The sequence below is a fragment of the Glycine max genome, chromosome 5 (genome assembly GCF_000004515.6).
Source record: "Glycine max cultivar Williams 82 chromosome 5, Glycine_max_v4.0, whole genome shotgun sequence".
Classification (NCBI taxonomy): Eukaryota; Viridiplantae; Streptophyta; class Magnoliopsida; order Fabales; family Fabaceae; genus Glycine; species Glycine max.
The window spans coordinates 40,631,982-40,648,824 of NC_038241.2; the positions used below are offsets into that span (position 1 = coordinate 40,631,982).

Consider the following 16,843-nt stretch of genomic DNA (forward strand, 5'->3'; position numbering starts at 1 on the left):
TCGCGTTTCCGCGCTTCACTTATTAAATTTTGCGCCGGGTCTTTTAGGGAAATTCGAAAAAAACTTTTTAGAAATTCTAGGGGGGGGCCGGTAAAAAGTCCCCCCCCCCGGTTTTGCCCTTCAAAAGAATTGTTTGGTGTTTTTTTTAAAGGGCGCACTCTATTTAGGAAAGAATACCCGCAGCCGGGTGTTATGCCCAAAGAAAAAGCCTTTCCAGGATTTTTTTTATTTTTTTTAAATTTTAAAGGGAGAAAGGGGAAAACCCTTTTTTTTTTCCCCGGGATCTCCACCCCCCCGGAAAAAAGAGGAAGGGGGGCCCCTCCCCTCCAAAAAAAAAAGGGGTTTTTTTGGGCAAAAGGGGGGGGGGTGGGGGGGGGGGGGGTGGTCTAGTGCAAAGCATTATTGAACTTCAAATAAAGTTTGTGGAAGAGAAGACACTTCCCCAAAAAAACAGAAGAAAAGAAAAGATTGCATTTCATTTTACGGTTATGTCACAACAAAAAAGGTACCAGATTTCTAGTATTTGATTCACGATAACCTACATTAGCTTCTACTTCTTTTGAAAGATCTCAGGTTTATTTTTTCACGAGCATTAGCAGAAGAAAATGCCAAAAAAAAAAAGACTATACTTGGTAATCATGCATTGACAATTTTTATTTTTTAAAAAAAAATAGGCTTTGCTCCATCTAAGTTGGCCTGGTATCTCATATTTAAAATCAAATTCTCTTGACAAAGGAAAAAAGGAAGATAAACAAACATTTTTTAGAAATAATTTTGACTTTGATTAGATTGTCAGCCACAAAATCTGGCATACCTCTTCTTGTAGATTTCTGTCAACACACTCCTCCAGTCCTTCCACTCTGGTCTTGATCCATGACTTGACCAGATTGATAATTAGAGCTTCAGCCTCATAAGGGTACATCTCCCTTATAACAGATTTTCCACCATCTTCACTGTCAACTGAATCTTCCACTGCTATCTGTACCAGATCTTTCTCCAATTTGTCAGCAGCCATCAGCATTTCTACAGCATCAGGAGTCAACTCTGTAACACTCTTGACGTATTGCTTCACCTCATGACCATAACAAACATGAAGGGTAGCAACAGCAACACCAGCCGCAAGTGGATGCCACCTCTTCAGTATGGGACTAAATGTTGCCTTCTCATTAAAAGCCAGTTCGCTGATGTCTCGTGCAAGAACGGAGAGAGTTGGAAAGACTTTATCCTGTTGTCTAGGTACATGCTTGCTGTTGCGGGGATCCAGTTTCTCCAATTTCTGCTTAAAGTACAGATTAGAAGGATTGGTAAAAATTACATTCATGGTAAATTTGACTTTTATATAATTACTTTATAAGATATAGCTAAGATGAGTTCTGATTGTTTCACAGTGCAAAAATGTCAACACTCCATGAAAACTAAACTCAAGAAAGAAAAGTAATGTTTGTGCTTAGGGAGAGGAGGGGAGTTTGAATGGCTGAACATGCCTGAACGAAAACAGCATGCAATGATGATGTAATATAATTTTCGACTTTGGTGCAGGATACATCAGCTTCTTTATTACACTCAAGAGAGATATCTCCTGCCAATATTTTTGCTGACGATACTGCAAGAGAAACAACACTCTGCATTGATTCAATGTTACCATTATGGAAAGTATCATGGTATGCAAGGAGTCTTTCTTCTGCCCAACTTAACATCAAATTCAATGCGTAGCTCAAGGATTTTGCGTAAAACGGATCCTTCATCGCCTTGGCATCTTTCTCAACTTCTGCCAGCAGATTACTCGATGCAAACAAAAGATCGTTATCCACTTGACCATTGGCAACATACCGTTGAAATAAGACCCAGGAAAAACAAACATCATGCAGCATCTCATTCACTCCAAGCATAGCCCAGGTCGTCTTAATGAGCTCCAAGACCTCGTCAACCTCTTGTATCACACAGGTTTCATCATGATTATCGAAACATGCTTCTAACAGAGTTTGGTAGATTCTAAGGTTCAGTGGAAACCCATCAGCCCAATGGCATGTATCGGGAACAGACCCGTCAAATGACCTCCAAGCAAGAGACATAACAACACTGCGAAGTGCAAGCATTGATTCACTGTCTTTTCCAATGTCCATAGGCTTCTCAAGGCCTTCATGGATTATCTGTTGCAGGCGCAGTGCACTAGTATCTGCCTTATCCAATGGCAGGCGAGGATGCAAGAGGAGTCCTGCTTCGAGAACCTTCAAATTCCTCCTTAGCCAAGCCTCGTACTCTTGTTCACTAGGAAAATCTGAGCACTTGAGCTGTTGTATTAGCTCTAGCGGCAGAACCATCGATTCTATTCGTCTTCCAAGCTATTTCAAGAAGACAAGAACAAAGAGGTAATCAGTTTGCTATTATCAAATGAAAGTACGAGTTGAAATTTCAGAATTTGGTCCACACTTTCAATGCCACTTATTTCATTAAGCTATCAAACAAATGTGACCTTTTTCTAGCCCAACATAATAAATAACCATTGATCAATGAACGAAAAAGACCAAGGCAAGAGTTGATGGAGATCACCTTTCTCATTTAAGGTCTGATCTCCATATACATGGAAGAACAAATAGCCCTACAAATGAATTTAAGTTTCTTGAAGCAATTTCTAACTTTTAGCAAAAGGATATCCTAGTTCACTCAAAAAGTTTCCTCTATAAATTTCAGACCGTCCTTGAAAAATACTAGTAATTTACTCTCCAAAATTATATTTCCAACACACTTTTTCTTATTGAGTAAGATTCATGAGCTTTACTCATCATATGAATCTCATTCCCTGTGTGATAAGTATGGTTCCTAAGTTAGTTGAACTTAAAGAAATTTCAACCAATAACAATAATAAATGTGTTAGAAAGAGTATTGGAGAATATGATATTAACATTGCTCCAACTTTTTAATGAGATAAGAAGTGAAAAAAGGGAAGAGGTGATTTGATCTTACAAGAGTAAGTTCATTAGCTTATCATTAATAATTAATATTAGTGTGATGCATTAACATTAATGAAGTTTAAATTAGGAGGAGAAAGAGACCTGGCCTGCAGCTACTCTGAGGAGGGCACGCCTGACTCTAGTGTCAGTGAGTTCCGAAACCTTCATCTGCACTCTCATCAACTCCCCCGTGGTGGCTGCCCTTCTATTCCCCGACGACGACGACGTCGTTCTCAATCTCAGACCCAGCTTCTTCTTCACCTTACTCGACGCCGTTACAGTCAGCGACCTGTACAATGACGGCGACGGAATCCGCTGACCTCCTCGGTTAGACTGCTCAGAGTGAGAGAAGAACGTTAACGGCTTCGGCCCCGAACTCCGGCAAGCCCCCACGAGCATCTCATAGGCCGTTTCCCGGATCTCCGATTCCGATAAGTTTGGAGCGAAGGGGAAAGGAAGGTCCTCGAACTCCACAGCGTGCTCGTGCATGGTGTTTCGCAACGAACGACTCCTCTGTTCTGGATTAGCCTTTAGTTTCTGCGGATTAATGAAAGCCAAATTGCAATGTTGAGTGTGTGAGAGAGTGAGTTTGTGTTAAGATTGGATTTGTTATTGTTGCTTGACTTACAAGGTAGCGTAGCAGCATCATCAATGAATTCAATCATAGGAGGGACGTTTCTTATTGTGTGTGGAGAATTGCCGTATTTTGCGTGTTCAACATTTGGAAGCAAGTAAAATTAAAAGCAAATTCAGGCTCACAACCTTTTATTTAGAATTTAAAGGGAAGAAAGATTCATCATCATGTATACTATATTAAAAAATAAGAAAAGGAAGAAATTGAAAATTAACTCATGCAAATCTCCTAATCACGTAGTCAAAACAAGATTGGAACTTGAACTCTGTCAGATAATCTTCTACCGTTATGAATTCAATATGATATTCCTTGATGGATTATAGTGCACTATATCTCTTACTACGCCCTCAAAACTCAATAATAATAATTCTTTAAAATTTCAATCATACATGCTATCTTATTCTGAATGAGTTGGGAAAAACTCAACAGACCACTAGAAGCCGCGAGAAAACACAGTAGAACTTAAAAATTCTCATTTGTCTAAGACCAACCCATGGTTAGCAAGTTTATCTGCATGAGACCAATGGAAGATACCTCCCTGCAATTTAAATTGATTAATACTCTGGAAGAGGCTTATGCACCAATGGAAGATACTTCACTACCGCCAGAAGGACACCTATGCTGTATTATCTTACCCTTGGAAAATTTCTTGCTCTTCCTCAACAAAACTTTCTACTCTTTTTCTTCAACATTCTCATTGTTATCCTAATCCCTAGTTTTTCTCTCGCTGGCATGGTTCGCACCAGACAGATACGCAGTATTTTCTTCATTTCCTCCGTCACTGAATATTACGGTAAATTCCTGTTTTAGAGTCCAATCCCTGTTTTCGTAGATTCTTTCAAATTCGAGCAAAAACCGTTTGCTATACATTTGCATATTTTGGAACTAGGGGTGTGCGCTGATACTGTTGCAGGAAATCCAATGTTAAACAAACCTGATTTCAGCCTTGAAGTTTATCATGTTTAATCACCTCAACAAATTGATTATGTTAGAAATGCCGGTTCGACCAATTAGAGGAATCATCTTTGATCAAGCTGGTAAGGAATTATCTCAAATTGAAATTTCCATGTGCAACAGTTATTTGTTTGTCATTTTGACTTTGGAAATTGAACTTCAAATTTTGTATGCCCACTTTACTTTGCTACTGATTGGAAATTTCAGAGCTGATATAGCTAAATCCAGATATTCAGTCTAGGACAAAGTTTTGAAAAACTAAAAGTGCTTCCATGCTCTTAATTATTTTCCCTTTCAGAGATTGGAACCTGTTGTTCATGGTAGAGGGAGGGAAACTGATACCTTAGACGAGACTTACTTAGGGGTCTGTGAGGAACAATTATATGCTTGGCTACTTAACCCTGTGGATGGTATTTTTTCTGAGTTGAAAAGGAAAAACTCTTATTTTTCTGCACTCTCCTGAGTTTGGTTCTCTCTCTGTGTACACACACACACATCAATCAATTTTGATGGTCTTTGAGAGTGTACTTTTTGCGGTTTAAATTATAAATTATTCTGAGTTGAAACAGTATCATTATATAATGGTGAAAGACAATTGTTGTAAATTAAAATTACTCTATCTTATTGTGGGAGGGGGCTCTTTGTCATTTTTTACGTTTTAAGAAGCCTTCTTTTTTAATGGTGTTTCTGATATGTGACTTTGGTTGCCGGTTGGTAATTTTCAGACTTATATATCTTCACAGAAATCAAGGCTCCAATTCAGGCTAGCAAATTTGGAGTTGTTTTCATTGATGGCATATAAGAATTTATGTTTCCAATCGTATGTAATTTGTACGGATTTCAGTTTGGTTCCCTCAACTTGATGGAGTAGCTTTTTAATTTGATGATTTTACATGACAATATCAAATGATTTCCTTATGATGATGGATTTGATGTAGTCCTTTACAGTAATTTTATGAGGTTGAAAAGGAGTAAAGAATATGGTGTGAAAGTGAAATATAGTAGAAATTTCTGTTATCATGTTGATATATATGATCTATTGAGGTTTTATAAAAGACAAAAGTTTAGTTGGAAATAAATAAAAGTTTTCTTGGTTTAGTAAAAAAAGAAAAAAAAGATTCTTGGCATTGAAAATGATAATTTGGTCATCACAAATGTGTCACACACACCCAAAACAAAGAACCATAAGCAGAATTAAAAATGTTCATATAACCTTCAGAGAAATAAATAGGTTGGCAGAGCAAATGATGTAAGTAAAAGCTAAAACCTTTGACGTTGTTTAAAAAAAAGTGGCAGGCTGATGGGTGGGGTGGGCTAGGACAGCCCATTAAATAGGTGCACTTCCTCTAACTTTAATTTTTCAATAAAATTTGGTAGATTGGACCTAGCCACAAGGCCATATTGCCTTTTGATTTTGTGGGCCTTTTGGCCCTGGCCCATGTTAATGTTTCTTGGTGTGAAGAATACAACTAACATTTTTTGGGACCAGTATTTTTTGTGAAAAGTGTGTATGAGTGTGTGAGAGTTCTTAAGGATATCTTCAAGGAGATTCAACTTTTTTATTCTGAATATCTGCTATTTACTGATATGGGAAACCTCCTTACTCAAATTTCTATCATTAAATACTAATCAATTAACATACTTGTATATTTTATTTATTTATTCCATTTTCATTTGTTTATGGCATATGATTGTTTTAATGTATAGTTTTTTCATATTCTTAAATGGTTCTCTTGGTTGTTCTACATTCTGTATTAAGCTGAATCTTAGACAGCTTCATCTTTGCCACAACAATAACCGTAGCCTCCAGTTGACATGAGTATATTTCTTAGAAGGTTCTGGGTTTAAGTTTGTGCATTGAATTTCTTTCTTTTTAAAATAATTAGATTAATAAACAATTTTTTGTGCTCATATTAAAAAAAATAAAAAATAAATGCTCATGTGCATATCACGTTTAAATATAAAACTTGATTGCTAGTGTTAACTTTAGACAACTGGGGATGGGGGACTAAGTGCATCTTAACATGAGATACATGAATATACTATTTCCTCAGGACATTTACTATTATTTCCAACAACTATAATATACATTGTTTAATTGTTGACGAGTGTAGGAGTGCATATGCTTCTTGCCCATATAGACATAAAACTCAATACTGAATTATGGGAGAGGCTGAATTATGGGTATGAGGACAAGAACATAGAACTGAGTGAGATGGAATGAAGTTGATTGAACTCCAACTGGTGGTGGTGGTGGTGGGAGAGGCTGAGTTAACCAAACCAAAAATGAAGGTCAAGCAAAAGCTTCACCAAGCCATAGATCTGTTGTACTCTCATGGACTTGCTTCGTTTGATGATTACACTCGTCTTGTGCTTCATTGTGCTCGGGCCAATGACTTCATTCAAGCAAAGAGACTGCAGTCTCACATGGAACTTAACCTTTTTCAACCCAAAGATTCCTTCATCCACAACCAACTCCTTCATTTGTATGCCAAATTTGGCAAGCTCTCAGATGCTCAAAATGTGTTTGATAGCATGACTAAGCGAGATGTTTATTCTTGGAATGACTTGCTTTCTGCTTATGCAAAGATGGGTATGGTTGAGAATTTGCATGTTGTCTTTGACCAAATGCCTTATTGCGATTCTGTTTCATATAACACATTGATTGCATGTTTTGCAAGTAATGGGCATTCAGGCAAAGCATTGAAAGCTCTTGTGAGAATGCAGGAAGATGGGTTTCAGCCTACCCAGTATTCCCATGTGAATGCATTGTAAGCATGTTCTCAGCTTTTGGATTTGAGGCATGGGAAACAGATTCATGGGAGGATTGTTGTTGCTGATTTGGGGGAAAATACTTTTGTAAGGAATGCTATGACTGATATGTATGCCAAATGTGGTGATATAGATAGGGCATGGTTCTTGTTTGATGGAATGATTGATAAAAATGTTGTTTCATGGAATCTTATGATCTCTGGGTATGTAAAAATGGGGAATCCTAATGAGTGCATTCATTTGTTCAATGAAATGCAGTTGTCAGGTTTGAAGCCTGACCTAGTTACTGTTTCAAATGTTCTCAATGCTTACTTTCAATGTGGACGTGTAGATGATGCAAGGAATTTATTTATCAAATTACCAAAAAAGGATGAAATTTGTTGGACAACAATGATAGTTGGTTATGCACAAAATGGAAGAGAGGAGGATGCTTGGATGTTGTTTGGTGACATGCTACGTAGAAATGTTAAAACCTGACAGTTACACCATTTCTAGCATGGTTAGCTCTTGTGCCAAGCTAGCTTCCTTGTATCATGGTCAAGTTGTCCATGGAAAAGTAGTTGTAATGGGTATTGATAATAGCATGCTCATGTCAAGTGCTCTTGTTGATATGTACTGCAAGTGTGGAGTCACTTTGGATGCTCGGGTCATTTTTGAAACTATGCCTATTCGGAATGTGATCACTTGGAATGCCTTGATTCTGGGGTATGCACAAAATGGACAGGTTCTAGAGGCCTTGACTCTGTATGAAAGAATGCAACAACAAAATTTCAAACCTGATAATATTACTTTTGTGGGTGTCTTATCTGCTTGTATCAATGCTGATATGGTAAAAGAAGTACAGAAGTATTTTGATTCAATCAGTGAACAAGGAAGCGCACCCACATTGGATCACTATGCTTGTATGATCACTCTCCTTGGTCGGTCAGGTAGTGTTGATAAAGCAGTGGATCTAATCCAAGGTATGCCTCATGAACCAAATTGCCGTATCTGGTCCACCTTACTATCTGTTTGTGCCAAAGGTGACCTAAAGAATGCAGAATTGGCAGCCAGTCGTCTCTTTGAGTTGGATCCACGTAATGCTGGACCTTATATCATGCTTTCCAACTTGTATGCTGCTTGTGGGAGATGGAAAGATGTAGCTGTTGTAAGATTTCTCATGAAGGAAAAGAATGCAAAGAAATTTGCTGCTTACAGTTGGGTTGAGGTTGGGAACAAAGTCCACAGATTTGTTTCAGAAGATCACTCTCATCCAGAAGTGGGGAAAATCTATGGTGAATTGAACAGATTGATCTCAATATTGCAACAAATTGGGTATAATCTAGATACAAACATTGTCCTACACAATGCGGGGGAGGAAGAAAAGTTTAGATCCATTTCTTACCACAGTAAGAAACTTGCTCTTGCATTTGCCTTAATTAGAAAGCCCAATGGAGTTGCACCAATACGGATCATAAAGAATATACGAGTCTGTGATGACTGCCATGTGTTTATGAAGTTTGCATCAATTACTATATCACGACCAATCATTATGAGAGATTCAAACAGGTTTCATCATTTCTTTGGTGCGAAGTGCTCTTGCAATGACAATTGGTAAAGTCTCAATCAAATGGTAATCTGCTGCACGCTAACTGTTTCCAAAAGGAAGGGTTCTAGCAATGTAATATGCACTCTGTATCCTTTTAAAAGATTTTGAAACAAGGGAAAAAGTCATGATATGATTCAAGACTCCCAACTCCCAAGTATTAAAGCAGGTATGCAGCATGACAAATGATAATACTAAGTGAGAAGTACAGCAGTACTTTGATGAAAACTTCTTGTGACTTGGCAATGCAGCTTAAGATGTTTTGGACTCAAAAGTATACTCTGAAGTCATTGATCACTACTTGACATTGAATGAGCAGGTTTGAGCCTTGATTCATTCTCATTTCCGAATAACATTTTTTTAGATGGGTATTTGCGAATAAGATATTTATCCTACTTTTAAGCTTTAAATTTGAAAAAATCAAATTGATGTTTCATGTAAGTGAGTGTTTGCAAATTAATTTTGAACGAAATTTATTATACAAAATTTATTTCAGCTAAAAATTAATTTTAAAGTGAAGCTATTTATGTTTGAGTGATTTTCCTAAATATACTTCAACTCAAAATCAAATTCTAGCAAGTATTTCAAAGTAATTTTAAATAATTCAACATAAATCTTAGCACACACTTAAAAGACTAGTTTAATCGATATTCATTTTTTATTTTTTTTGTCATTTGTATCACGACGAGATGTGTTTAATAACCAATAAGTGCAGCAAGAATTTTATGTGAGATTTTTGTGTCTGCTTTCCTGTACAAAATAAAACAACAAAACCCAAAAATGGTGAAGAAAAATTATGCACGTGCGCGTAATCTTTACGTGGTCCTTGTCTTTCCCAACGTCCACACTCAACAGACAACGCCCTACTAACTGCTGCCACTTAAAGTATTAGTCCTACTTTTGGGCGCGCCTTGTCACACGTACCTTCTTCTTTTTTACTTTTTTATAAACGCTTGATATTTTTTTAATCGGAGACAATTCAATTTGAAATCAATAAAGTAATTATATAAGATAATAATTTCATGTTAATTAATCCATACACATCCATACACTCGATAATATTATCATACATAAATACATGATCATTCTTTTGCTCACCCTTCAATCTTCATAACATCATAATGCCATGACTTTTGCTACGCAGTCGGCACAATTCAATTGGTGCACCAAAATTGTCATCCTTTTGTCTCTTTCTTTTAACACCAACCATTCATGGTATGGCATGTTATTCATTTACTTTTTTTTGTTAGTACCTCGTTCTTTTCATGGTATGGCATGTTATTTCTCGTCGGGGGAAAAATGATAACATGCGTACTTAAAAGTGGTGACGTGGTCCTAGCGAATAATGTTAAGCTACCACTAAAAATGTTTTTGATTGATGCATTTGCATCTTGTTGGAGTATGTACCTGTGATCGTTGTCAAGTTTAAAGTATAGAAACTTTTAATTGTAATCAAATCAAATTAAATTAAATTCCGTATGTGGAGAAAGCATAAAAGATACCCAAAAGCAGAACCTCTAAAGAGAAGATAAAGATGCGATTGTGGAACCAAAGAGGCACCTGTGGTGGCTCCAAAATTAACTAGGCAACATGGAAAAGGAAAATAAGGAGTGGGAGACTCAGCCTATGAAGCAATGTTTTGAGGAAGCCAAATAATTAAATGATATGTTTAAAGTTATTAATTTACCTATACTTTTATTAAAAATATTAGGGAGTGGGGACGGGTGACCATTGACCATGATGTATAATGCTTTATTTTAGTACATACCCACGTATAAGTTTTTTTTTCTCATTCCATGACGATGAAGTACGATGTTGCCTTTTGATATAAGGGTATTTCTAGGGACATCCAGCATTTTACTGGTACATTCAGCAAAAAATGTGTAATTCCAATTTTACCTTTTTGTAAGTTTGATATGGATTGTTAATTCGTATGTACATACGAATATCCCAATTTCACCCTTTTGTAAGTCTGATACGGATTGTCAATCCATGCGTGGTCCGTAGGTTTTTTTTTATTTTTTATTTCAAAAATATAATGTACAATTTAATTTAAAATTAATGATTCAAGCAATAATCAAATTTGTGTCTTCCGCATTATTAATAGAACACTGAAACCAATTGAGTTAATAGACATATTATATTATAAATAAATAGTGTCGCTATATATAATACTACTAAAATTTCTAATTTATATTTAATGTACATGTAAATTTACATAATAAATTTTGTGATGATTATTTTTTATCTAATAATTAATTTGTTTACATATATAAGTTATAAATAAAAATCATAGGTTTAATAAGTATTTATATATGTAAAAAAATATCAAATTTATTTAATTATCAATTGTTATAAAAACATCTAAATACATCATTCAATTAAATATCACATTAATTTAATTTTTAATCATTATAATAAACATCTAAATACATCATTCAAATTTATTTAATTATCAAATTTTGTAAATAAATTAAATGAATAAAAAAATTCTAAAAAAAATAATTTTTAAAAAATTAAAACATATGACAACATGTATGACTCATACGGATCAACAATCCGTATGAAATTGATTTGTATGAATTTTTTTTATTTTTCATTTTTTTTAAAAAATTCATACGGATCAATAATCTATATGATTTTTTTAATATTTTTTTAAAAAATTATAAAAAAACTCATACAGATTAATGAGTTAAAAAAATTATACGGATCATCAATCTATATGAATCATACGGACCGTCAATCCGTAAAAAAGATAAAAAATATTTTAATCTTTTCATTATATTGCTGGGTGTTCCAGCAAAAATGCTGGGCGTCCAAAGCAATAGCCCTGATACAAACCTATGGACATTCTCTGTCCTTCTCTGTCTCTCCACAAAATTTTATTGAAATTTTTCTTTATTAATGCTTTTCATTATATCAGTTGCGATTGAACTCTTCACGCAGGGAACCATTTCATAGTGCTAAAAGAACGTTGGCAAGTCCAACGAAGTTATTGATTTCACCAATTTCGTATCAGTCTTCAAACAATAATGGGAAGAAATATCAAATGCCACTTTTATTCATATAATAATTGCGGATGAATTAGCAAAATCAAAATCAATTGTATATTTATTTCGCTTTTGCAAAAAGTAGTAAGTAGTTAGTTATCAATAAAGGTGGATAGAAGGATTGTGATGCACAAGTTAGTTGCATAATTTGCAATTAGCGTGAATTTAAACTAGCTAGGAAAAGTGTAGTTAATTTAATTGTTAAGTTTACATAAGTCAATTCATGAAGGTCACGAGTTTAAAAATGCAGGTAATCTTGTATGCAGTGTGGCATCGTTTGTGTTATAGTATTTTTTTTTCTTGGATTAGAGATTACAGTTGTTTTTTAATTCATTGAGTTAGAAACTGATCTTAATTGTGATATATAATTATTATTGGTCCAAAAGAATTTTACACACAATACAAATTAAATATGAATTCTCTTATTAAATAGATTATATTTCAATTCATGTAAACACAACAAAATCTTATATCATTGATCAATCCTATAGGTTCATTCATGTTGTGGTATATAGCAATATAAGTGTGACCAAAAGATGAAAGCAACAACAAAGGAATAGGAAGATGCATCCGCTACCATTCCCGCCCCAATTGTGATCTCTGTTTCCATTGCCCTCTCATTATGATGCCTCATAATCTAATATTATTATCATTATAACCATTGCCAAAAAAATATTAGTATCAAAACCTATTATTATTTTTATTGTTATTATTGTCATTATTATCAAAAAAAATTACTATAACAAGGACTATCACAATTAACATTCTTTATGTCACTTAATCATTATCGTTATGACTTGATCATTATTGTTAATTTGTCATTATTATTATTGTCATAATCATTATTATCATCATATTATTATTATCATAGTTATTGCATTCATTTTTAGATCATTGCTTCCACTAACAATGTTATTTGTTCCCGTCAAGACAAAATAAGTGATTTGTATAGTTTCTATTTAAAATTTAGCATTAAGTTTGAAAAAAAAGTCTAAAAAAAATTAAAACTATAATCATAAAACTAGACACTAAAACATAAATATATTTTATAATGTATGTTAAATATGGTCAAATTTAGTGTTATAGTCTTCCAAATTTTACTCTCTTTTAAAAAAAAAACAAAAAGAAGAAGTCTTTATCAAAATTAGTGATGGCGTGCATCTATGTATGCCATGTGAGCTACCAATGTAGGATAGTAAATAGCCTGACATGTTAATGTCATCAATAAGTAATGATAAAACTATTTTTCAAAAAATAATTATAAAAATTAAACTAGTAATTTTTTTAAAACTAAAATCAATTTAACGATATTTTTAAAAATAAAACATATTTAACTCAAACTTACTTTGTTTAATTTTTAAGTATGCACGAAAGTACTTCCTAATCATTAATTGGACTCAATGATAAGTTCTCCAGTTAAAAGTTAAACTATAACGAACATGAATTAGACTTTTTGGTCTTCTTTATCCAATTTTCTTCACTGCAATGGAGAGAAAACATTTCAGTAGATTTCACTACACTTTTCTCCTCCTCCCTTAGGTAAAATGACATTTTCTATCTTATTTATTTCTTTTCTTTCTAGATTTGGTCCACCTAAAAATAATTAATTGTGACTTTTATTTAACTTGTTTTTAATAAAATATTTTTAATTGAAAAATAATTAATTTTTTTAGAAAATCCTTAAATTAGTCTTTATGGTTAAGTCAGACATATTAGTTCTCGAAACTTTAAAATTCCTCTCATTTCTAACTTTGCAAAAATGTCCTTGTTAAAACACACAAACATTGCCTTAGAATTTAATATTTTTATAAAATAATTAAAAAAAAAGAAGTTAAAATGAAAGCTTGTGGTTAAATTACAAGATAACTTCTCATATTTTTTGTAGAAAAACAACATTATCTGCCTCTCATTATATACCAGAATGAAGATTAAATAAAATATTAAAATGTCACTCAAACCTAATTAAAATGTTTTTATTCTAAACTCCTATCCAACATCGAATATCACGTTCAGAAATCCACGTTTTCAAAAAAATACTTTTATAAACCTTGAAACAGAGAAATTTTTAATAGTGGTAGGGTAAGTTACTTCTTCTCCAAAACATAGCAAACAATTTATTATTATTTTTAGAAAAAAAAAACATCTGGATCCCACTGCAACTATTCCATGTTACGTATTTGAAAACAATTTCGTGAAAACTCGTTGGGGATATTATATGTATTTACCATTTCTAACTATATTGTGTATATATATACAAGGCACAAACGTGTATAATATTGGTGAAATTTCCCAAGTATATTATTGTATATTGGTAAAGACCTAAATTTGAATTCCCATGCACGGCATCGCTCGCCATTTTTTCTGCGTCGGCAGGCAAGGATATTGAAATCTTGAGAGGATAGATTTTGTCCAAGTTGACATTCTCACATTTTGTTATCATGCAATTATTTTTAGGCACCACCATTGTTTTAGTGGCAGTAGCTCTTTCAATTCATAAACCATACAAATAAATAATCGTATAATTAATTATTATTATTATTATGCTACCCCACTCTCCCTACCTCGTCGTTACAATCAATTTGCATACCATATGTGTTTTGACTATTATTATGCAAGCAAGACCCCTCCACGGTATTCCACCGCCAACACCCTTGCCTTCTCTCCTATGTATTTTTTTGTTTCCTTTAAGAAAACTTTGATCTTTCTTATCCAAAGTAGTTAAAAATGGGTTACATGAGATTTAATTTAAAGAAATTTTTAAAAGTAACAAGTAAGGTTTTAAAAAAGGTTTTATGATTACAATTTCAGACACAATATTAAGGTTTTTAGCGTTACCATAATTGTATCACAATCGCATCAATCATATTCGCATGCAATTTTCCGTAACATCAAGAATCATGATAAAATCATAACTTTTATTTAAAACCTAGTTTCTCTCTCGTCGACATGTACATTCTGCAGCACAGGGCAAATTTCCCAACGAGGCGCTGTTTTACAAAATTATTCCCAGTTTAGGGCTGTTTGAAAAATATTTCACAGGGGGTGCTGTTTTTGCACGTCCCCAGCATGGGATGCGCCATTTCTGATGGCGACTTCGTGCATGGCTGACACGTGGGGAGGAAAGCGCCATTATTGCTGGCGATTTGAGACCACGTGACGTCGGAAACGCCAGCACTGTTGGCGCCACAGTGAAAGCGCCACTACTATTGGCGATTCAGCCTAGGGGATTGCAGAGATCATTTCCCAGGAGGCTTGCAGCCTGCGACGTGCAGAGGAGGTGCAGCAGGGTGTCGCCAGGCTGAATGGCGACTTCATTGCAAAATGCTGCTTAAATCCCCCCCTCCCCCGTAAAGCATTCACGCGAATGCAGAAAAGAAAAGAAGAAGAAGCTTGCTGTGTGGGAGAAAGAAGAAGAGCTGTGGAAAGTTTGCTTCATTTTTAATTTTTTTCAAGTAAGTTTGTTTAATTAACTTTTTTATTTTATTTATATTTTGTTGATAATTAGTAATATATGTTATTAGTTTTTTTATGTTAAATTAGTTTTAGTTAGAAATAATAAATTAAATTTAATTTGATAATTATAGTTTTATAGAGTACATTTATTTTTAGATTTAGTTTTAAATAATATTAGGTTTAGTTTTAGTATGCTATTATTTGTGTTATAAGAAACATTAGATTTAGTTTATTTATTAATATTATTAGTTTGAGTTCTTACTTTTATATACTAGATTAGAATTATTTTAAATTTTTTATATGGTAGATTAGAAATAGTTTTAGTTTTAGGAAAGATAAGTTATTAATTTTATATGATAGATTAGAATTATTTTAAATTTTTTATATGGTAGATTAGAAATAGTTTTAGTTTTAGTTTTAGGAAATGTAAGTTATTAATTTTATATGATAGATTAGAAATACTTTAAATTTTTATATGGTAAGTTAGGTTTATATAAAAAAATTTATATAGTAGATTAAGAATAGTTTGGTGTTTCATAACTTATTAATTTTAGATTAGGTTTAATTTAAATTTTGTATATGCTACATTATATTTAGTTTAAATATTTGATATGATAAATTTGGAATAGTTTTAATTTTTTTATCATAGATTATGTTTAGTTAAAAAAATTTATATAATACATTAAAAATAGTTTTAGGTTCCATAAGTTATTAATTTTAGATTAGAATTGGTTTAAATTTTTTTATATGGTACATTACATTTAGTTTAAATATTTAATATGATAAATTAGAAATAGTTTTAATTTTTATATGGTAGATTAGGTTTAATTAAAAAAATTTATATAATAGATTAAAAATAGTTTTAGGTTCCATAACTTATTAATTTTGGATTAGGTTTAGTTTAAATTTTTTATATGATACATTACATTTAGTTTAAATATTTTATATGAAAAATTAGGAATAGTTATACATACTATAAATTAAAAAATTTAAATTAGATAACAATAAAAATTTTTATATTACGTAGGTTGTAGTTATTATGAGTTTCATATAATATGTTAAAATTAGAATAGTTTAATGTATTTGAAATAATTAATTTTGTATGCTAAATTATTTTAGTGGTAAGTATTTTAAGTTATTAATTTTGTATATATATATTGTTTTAATTTTTAGCCGCAAATATAAAAATTGTTATATATTAAAATTTATATTTGTATGTAATTTAATTTATTTGTAGAACATATATGAAATTTTGTTATTGGAATATTTGAAATTTGAAATATTAAAAATATTATTTGTTATTTATTTGAAATTTTGAGAGTATGTGTAAATTTTATTATTCATTTTATTATATTATATTTTATTGTGCAGGATCAATGGCATCTTCGTCATCATGCGCATCAAGTATACAAACGAGGTCTGGTCCAATTGAGGGTGACGTTTT

The 16,843-nt window shown here is 32.8% G+C and overlaps 2 protein-coding genes across 8 annotated transcripts in view; one reads left to right on the forward strand and one right to left on the reverse strand.

The window, feature by feature from the left end:
• The window catches only part of LOC100790072 (protein unc-13 homolog), a 5,276-nt gene extending 1,659 nt beyond the window's left edge, over nucleotides 1-3,617 (reverse strand). The window contains exons 1-3 of the mRNA XM_014775862.3: nucleotides 3,054-3,617; nucleotides 1,491-2,342; nucleotides 815-1,279 (exon numbers count right to left, since the gene is read on the reverse strand). Of these exons, the coding sequence (XP_014631348.1) occupies nucleotides 815-1,279; nucleotides 1,491-2,342; nucleotides 3,054-3,440 (1,704 nt within the window). The 5' untranslated portion in view covers nucleotides 3,441-3,617. The remainder of the gene's footprint in view (nucleotides 1-814; nucleotides 1,280-1,490; nucleotides 2,343-3,053) is intronic.
• Nucleotides 3,618-4,190: 573 nt separating this feature from the next.
• On the forward strand, nucleotides 4,191-10,588 carry LOC100789543 (pentatricopeptide repeat-containing protein At2g01510, mitochondrial). 7 transcript variants are annotated; one of them, XR_005891621.1, is made up of 4 exons: nucleotides 4,191-4,378; nucleotides 4,499-4,622; nucleotides 6,654-9,065; nucleotides 9,148-10,588. XR_005891621.1 is itself a non-coding variant. In XM_041015701.1 (4 exons), exon 4 carries the CDS (start codon nucleotides 7,715-7,717, stop codon nucleotides 8,906-8,908), a length of 1,194 nt encoding a protein of 397 aa, XP_040871635.1. In that variant the 5' UTR covers nucleotides 4,191-4,378; nucleotides 4,499-4,622; nucleotides 6,654-7,132; nucleotides 7,221-7,714; the 3' UTR covers nucleotides 8,909-10,588. The 7 variants fall into 7 exon arrangements, 3 of the variants coding, with proteins under 3 accessions (XP_040871635.1, XP_025984312.1, XP_040871636.1); XM_041015701.1 differs by having other exon boundaries at nucleotides 6,654-7,132; nucleotides 7,221-10,588; XR_005891623.1 differs by lacking the exons at nucleotides 6,654-9,065; nucleotides 9,148-10,588 and adding an exon at nucleotides 5,265-5,515 and having other exon boundaries at nucleotides 4,475-4,622.
• Nucleotides 10,589-16,843: the final 6,255 nt, after the last annotated feature.